The sequence below is a fragment of the Microcebus murinus genome, chromosome 3 (genome assembly GCF_040939455.1).
Source record: "Microcebus murinus isolate Inina chromosome 3, M.murinus_Inina_mat1.0, whole genome shotgun sequence".
Lineage (NCBI taxonomy): Eukaryota > Metazoa > Chordata > Mammalia > Primates > Cheirogaleidae > Microcebus > Microcebus murinus.
Window position 1 is genome coordinate 53,673,624 of NC_134106.1, and position 7,364 is coordinate 53,680,987.

At 37.5% G+C, this 7,364-nt stretch overlaps 1 protein-coding gene across 1 annotated transcript in view; it reads right to left on the reverse strand.

Annotated features, from left to right (window-relative positions):
* Positions 1-7,364, reverse strand: part of LOC105871535 (uncharacterized) — a 30,886-nt gene that overhangs the window by 22,068 nt on the left and 1,454 nt on the right. The window contains exons 2-3 of the mRNA XM_012764936.3: positions 4,580-4,672; positions 1,872-1,982 (exon numbers count right to left, since the gene is read on the reverse strand). Of these exons, the coding sequence (XP_012620390.2) occupies positions 1,893-1,982; positions 4,580-4,672 (183 nt within the window). The 3' untranslated portion in view covers positions 1,872-1,892. The remainder of the gene's footprint in view (positions 1-1,871; positions 1,983-4,579; positions 4,673-7,364) is intronic.

The following is a 7,364-nucleotide window of genomic DNA, read 5'->3' on the forward strand; positions in this document are numbered from 1 at the left end:
TTCTTTCTTTCTTTCTTTCTTTCTTTCTTTCTTTCTTTCTCCATCCCTCTATTTATTTTTCTTTTCTGTTTCTTTTGGTCTACCCAGTATCTGAATAACCTCCCTATTTGAGGGGAATCCCCCATTATATACCTGGCAGAAGGCAGGGCCACAATTCCCACTATGGAAGCTGAGTGGGTCAGTTACTTTCCGGCCCCACACCCTGGAAGCTGGAGCTTGGGCACAACCTAGTGAATCAGACACTCAGAGTCAGTTAAGAAATAATTTGCTGGGCTGGTCCAAATGCAGAGGTGTTCACAACTAATCGATCACAACCAGTTACAGATTCCTTTGTTCTTTCTCCACTCCCACTGCTTCACTTGACTAGCCTTTAAAAGAAAAGAAATAATTTACTGCAACACCATCAAATGTCATCAGTGGCAGCATTTAGCATTTAGCATGCAGTGGCCATGGTGTCAGCAGCAGCAGTGTGCTAGCCAGACTCTCCCTGCAGGGAGAAAAACTGCAAATCTACAGAAAAGTTGGAAGAGTACAGTGGATATAGCCTTTACTTAGTGAATTAGTTACTGCAAAACAAACTACTCTAAAACATAGCAGCTTAATGGAACAAGCATTTATCATGCCACAGTTTCTGTGTGCCAAGACCCCAGGCACTGCTAAACTGGGTCCTCTGGTCTCTCACGGGCTACAGTTAAGGTGTCAAGAGGGTTGCAGTCTCACACGAAGGCTTCACTTGGGAAAGATCTGCCTCCAAGCTCACTCACATGGTTGGTGGCAGGATTCAGTTCCTCACAGGCTACTGGACTGAGGGTTTCAGTTCCTCACCAGCTGTTGGCCAGAGGCCTCCCTGGGTTCCCTGAAGATGGGCCTCTTCTCCATAGAGCAGTTCACAAGATGGTAGCCAGCTTCCATGTGAGCAAGTTAGGGAGAAAACATCCAAGATGGAAGCCAAAGTCTTTTGTAACCTTATCACAGAAGTAACATCCCACATGCTCTTTGCTAGAAGCCAGTCTCTAAATCCAGCCCATACTCGAGGGAAAGAGATTGCACAAAGGTGTTAATTCCAGGAGAGAAGCTCAGGATTCACTGAGTGCCATTTTGGAGGCTGTCGACCACAATTTCATTGATTATTAACATTTCATCACATTTGCAAGTGCACCCCCTTATACAAATAGCTAGCTATAAGGCAGACATGGTGGCACGTGCCAGCTAGTTGGGAGGCTGAGAAAGGAGGATTGCTAGAGCCCAGGAGTTTGAGGTTTCAGTGAGGTATGATGATACCATTGCACTCCAGCCTGGGCAACAAAGTGAGACCCCGTCACTAAAACTAAATTAATAAAATGGTTCATTTAAAAAAAAAACAAAACATATCTTAGAGAATATTATGGAAAAGAAGAATAAAACCTATCTATAATAACATTTTTTAAATAGCTATAAATACAAATATAGATTTTGTTAAACAACCAAAATCAAGCTACAGACATTATAACATTTCACCTGTAATTACTTCAGCATGTATCTCCTAATAAAAACATTTTCCCACACAACTACAATGTCATCTCTCCCCTCAAATTTAACAACCATGCTATAATATCATCTAATATTAGCCCACATTCAACTCTCTCCAACTATCCCCAAAATAACTTTTATAGCTCTTTTTTTTTCCTGCTCCAGTATCCAGTCAAGGTTCTTGTATTATTAATATCAACCCAAATTCAACTCTCTACAACTACCCCCCAAAATAGTTTTTTTTTTTTTGCCTGCTCCAGTATCCAATCAAGATTCTTGTTGTTGGGTTGTTATTATCTATTTAGTCTCTTTTGATCTAGAAAAGTTATTTCCAATAACATGTTTCTGGTTTTTTTTCATACCATTAATGTTTTTTGGAGCATTCAGGTCAATTGTTTTGTATAATGTCCCACCATTCTGGAGATGATTATTTCCTCATGGTGTTTATCTTGTTCCAGTATCCACTGTGTTTCCTGTAAGCAGGAAGTTAGGTTAATATTTTTGTAAAGAATACTACTTAGGAGGCTATGTCCGGTAGTTCCACTACTGGCGATGTTTGATCACTTGGTTATGGTGGTAACTGTTTAATCTCTCCATTATAAATCCATAATTTCCCTCTTATAATTAGAAAGTAATCTGTGGGGCAATACCTGAACTCTGGGTGAATATCCTGTCCCCTGACAAGATGTCTCCCAATAGTCTTAGCATCCATTAGTAATCCTTGACTTGGTTAATTGTTACATTTTGGTTTGCAAAAAGATGATTTTCTAATCTAACATTACTTCTACATTTACCACGCTGTAAAAATGAGGGTTTTTTTCCTCCCCTCATTTTTTATGTTTTGAGCTTGATTATAGTCTCATGGGCTTTTTAAAAAAGTTACAATAAATTAACATTATTCTTTTTGATTTGCAAATTGTCCCACATTTGGCCAATGAAAAACTCCTTCAAGCTGTTTTTCAGAAAATAGTTTTACTGAGATATAATTCACCTACCATCCAGTTCACCCATTTATAGTATACAAATCCATGGTTTAATTTAGTCACAGAGGTGTGCAATCACTGCTACAATTTTAGAACAGTTCATCATCCCAAAGAGAAACCCATTATTCATCAGCAGTCACTTCCAATTCCCCCCAACTGCCTCAGCCCTGGGCAACTACTAATCTACTCTCTGTCTCTATAGATTTGCCTATTCTAGACATGTCATATAAATGGAATCATATATGGTCTTTTGTTACTGGTTTCTTTCACTTAGCATAATGTTTTCAGGGTTCATGCATGTTGTATAGCATGTTCATCCATGTTGTATAGCATTCTTTTTATTTGCCAGATAACGTTCCATTTTGTGGTTACACCATATTTTATTTATCTATTCATCAATTGATGGACATTTGAGTTGTTTCCACTTTTTGGCTATTATGAATGCTGCTATGACCATTCATGTACAGGTTTTTGTATGAAGACATATTTTCTCTTGGATATGTACCTAGGAGTGGAATTGCTGGGTCTTATGGTAATTTTATGCTTAATCTTTTCAGAAACTGCCAGACTGTCTTCCACAGTGGCTAAACTATTTTATGTTCTGACCAGCAACGTATGTATGAGTGTTCCAATTTCTTTACATTGCTCAACAACACTTGCTATTATCTTTTTATTATAGTCATCCTAGAGAATATATAGTGGTATCACATTGTGGTTTTGATTTGCATTTCCCTAAGGCTAATGATATTTTTTTTTTTTTTTTTTTTTTTTTGCGACAGAGTCTCACTTTGTTGTCCAGGCTAGAGTGAGTGCCGTGGCGTCAGCCTAGCTCACAGCAACCTCAAACTCCTGGGCTTGAGTGATCCTTCTGCCTCAGCCTCCCGAGTAGCTGGGACTACAGGCATGCGCCACCATGCCCGGCTAATTTTTTTTATATATATATCAGTTGGCCAATTAATTTCTTTCTATTTATAGTAGAGACGGGGTCTCGCTCTTGCTCAGGCTGGTTTTGAACTCCTGACCTTGAGCAATCCGCCCGCCTCGGCCTCCCAAGAGCTAGGATTACAGGCGTGAGCCACAGCGCCCGGCCTAGGCTAATGATATTGAGTCAGTTTTTCCCCAGGTACCTTTGGTCTCTTCCAAAAATTCATGTCTTATTTTACTTCCAGAAATGTTTCTTGAATTATAGGTTTGTTTCACTAGTATGTTTTTTCCTTTGGAGAATCCAATGACACATATGATGGCTCTTCTTTGTCTATCTTTTATATCTCTCACTTTTTACCTGGTATTTTTACTTCTTTTCCAAATTTGTTTTTGGTTCTCTTAGATATTTTAATTTTTTTTCTCAATGTCCCTGTTGAATTCTTAGTCTATTTTCCCTTGGACATCATCTAATTTAGTTTTCATATCTCAAGAGTATTTTGGCTTTTTCTTTTATTCCTTTCCTGAGTTCAGTCAATTTTCATTTCATACCTTTCTGTTGTGTGCCCATTTCTATTTTGAGCTTTTAAATATCTGATTTTTGGTCTCCCTTATAGCTACAGTTGCTTACTAAATGATATTTAATTCATGTTAAGAGTGCTATCTTGTAGTTTTCCTCTGGGTTTTGGTTGTTGGGGGGTTAATTTTCATTAGCCAAAAAGGTTTGGTTTTTATTTTGCTCTTATAGTTGTTTTATATGGATGTTGGTTGCTATTTTCTGTTTATTTCAAAATATCTTGTATCTTCCCAAGCCAGAAATAACAGGTGTTTCCACATAAAGGGAGGTAACAGTACAGAAAGCCTAAGAGGTATAAGTCACAGTGCAAGAAAGAGGTTTATAAAGGAAGAAAAGAAGGAAGATTTCTTAGGAAAGAATTTATGATGAATGTGAGCATTTTAAAATAAATTACTGATAGAAATATAACACAAATGATAGAAAAAATAAGAATACTATGAAATCTATGTAAGTAAAAAAAATAGTTCCAGAAATAACAAAAAGTTGTACAAGAGAGAAAACATAACCATAATACAGAATTTAACTCAGTAGTAAACAATATTTACCAAATCATAATGATAGAAATGCTGCCAAACGTGGGGTCTCATACCTGTAATCCCAGCACTTTGGGAATCTGAGGCAGGAGGATCACTTGAGGCCAGGAGGTCAAGATCAGCCTAGATGACATAGAAAGACCCTGCCTCTATAAGAAAAAAAAAAAAAAAAAATAGCCGAATGTGGTCGTACACTCACGAGGCTAAGGTGGGAGGATGGCTTGAGCCCAGAAGTTTGAGTTTGCAGTGAGCTATGATCATGCCACTGTACTCTAGCCTGGGCAACACAGCAAGACTCTGTCTTTAAAAAAAATAGAAGGGCTGGGCGCATCGGCTCATGCCTATAATCCTGCACTCCAGGAGGATTGCTTGAGCTCAGGAGCTTGAGACCAGCCTGAGCAAGAGCGAGACCCCATCTCTACTAAAAATAGATAAAATTAAGCCTGGCGCGGTGGCTCATGCCTGTAATCCTAGCACTCTGGGAGGCTGAGGTGGGTGGATTGTTTGAGCTCAGAAGTTTGAGACCAGCCTGAGCAAGAGCGAGACCCATCTCTACTAAAAATAGAAAGAAATTATATGGACAACTAAATATATATAGAGAAAAAATTAGCTGCGCATGGTGGCGCATGCCTGTAGTCCCAGCTACTGGGGAAGCTGGGGCAGGAGGATTGCTTGAGCCCAGGAGTTTGAGGCTGCTGTGAGCTAGGCTGACACCACGGCACTCTAGCCCCAGCAACAGAGCGAGACTCTGTCTCAAAAATAAATAAATAAATAATAAAAATTTTAAAAACATAGAAGAAGAAATACTGTCTGTTGAACTAAATGAAGAAAATTGTGATGTAGAATATATAAGGTAGATGAGGGAAAATGGGAAAAGGGCCATAATAGGACTAAATCTTCATCAACAATAATTAGAAATTAACAGATCTCAAACTCATGAATCAATAAATAACAGTACAAGCACATTACTTAAAAATATGAAAACAGAAGAGAAAGCTAAAACTTTGAAGTTGCATCTGATAAAGGAGACTAAGGGAGTTGAATAGGCAGTAAGATTCGTCTTACAAGTTTTTTAGCACTATGTGATTTTTTTAAAAACAATTTGTGAGTGTATGCTTTAATAACATAAAATTTTTACAGTTCAAAAGTCCTCATGTTTTTGTGAAAAAAATTTAAAAATTAAAAAAATAAAAAATATTTAAATAAATTAAAAAAATAAATAAAAAATTATTAAAAATAACATAAAATTTTTAGTTTAATGATGAAGAGTTTTTTTAAATCTTGAGATTTTGCCTGTGTAGGTTATTCATTTCATGAAACAATAAGCTGTAACAGATAGAAGGACTTATTTATTTTTTTGACAATCAATTTTCCCACAATTAATAAGATCTTATTTCTCATGTGTAAACAGGAATAAAAAACTCATTGCAAATTTCACAAGGAAAACTACCGAGAGAAAAATATTAAATGCTATTTCAAGGTTTTGTAACTTCCAAATTACACCAAACATTATTTCTTTAAATTCTAAATTTAATTTAGAATTAAATTATAAAATTTTAAATTATAAAGATCAAGACCCCCTCCACTAAAAAAGTATTTAATATAATAAGTATTAGTATAGGTGCCTAATTAGTAAAAAATATGAAAAAAATTTTCATTTAAAGCTTTATATAACTAAGAAACTGATACTAAATCTGTTCATTTAAAACAGTCCATATCACTGGGGAAAGAGTTATCAAATTCTAAGGCAATTTTCAATGAGAGTAACACTAAGGTTCAAATTTCAGGACAACAAGAATGATGCCAGACTTAAACCACATTCACTATGAACTAAACAATGAGCTTTTTATTCCTGTTTACACATGAGAAATAAAATCTTATTAATTGCGGGAAAACTGACTAATGTCAAAGAAATAAGTCCTATCTGTTGCAGCTTATTGTTTCATGAAATGAATAACCTACACAGGCAAAATGTTAAGTTTTTAAAAAAATGTGTCACTATAGATTAAAAAATGATGACTGAGGGATGGGGACAAGTGGGGAGGAAGGCTGGTCCTAGCATAGCTGTCCCGCCTCCCCTGACATGGGGCCTAGGTATCTGCAGAGCAACAAAAAGCTGAGGGCCAGACAAAATTTTTAATTAAATTTTCTGGCGCAAGGAGTATAACCATACACAGTTCCAGGCTTATTTTGCCCAAGCTTGGAGACACTAGAGAAAAGAAAGAGCCTCATTTTCCCAGCCTCATTCTCTAAAATCCCCAACAAGGACTCAGACCATCCCAGGTTGGGTCACATGCCCTTCCTTAGGGATATCTCTGAGGACGAGAAGGGAGACTCTAGTCAGCCAGGCCTGGGCACCCTGCTTCCCCTTCTCCACACCCATCCTGCCTTAGGAGGCCAGAGAAGTGTGGTTCTAAAGAACCATCTGATCTAGGGGATTGCAGACAATTCCTCAAAGAAAAGATTGTCTGACAAACACAAAAGATGCTCACAACACAAAATTACAGAATGTCAGAACTAAAAGACACCTCGGAACTCATCCATTCTATCCCCTCTCTTATAGAGGAGAAAACCATACAAGGTGGAAGATGTTAAAGACTGTGGGAAAGGTAGAGTGCTGCAGGGGTTCAAAGGATGGACAAACACACATCTGGCTGAGGATATCGGGGTGGGCTCGGTGAAGGTGGGTGGATTTGACCTGGGACTTGACAGAGAGTGTTAATGTGCTTGTCTTCTGCTGACTTCAGAATTACTACTTTCTGCTCATAGTCTGTTTATCTCAAGCCAACTTCCTTGGCTTTTTGAGTCTTTATTCAATTGGCCTTGATTTTTCTTTCAAGT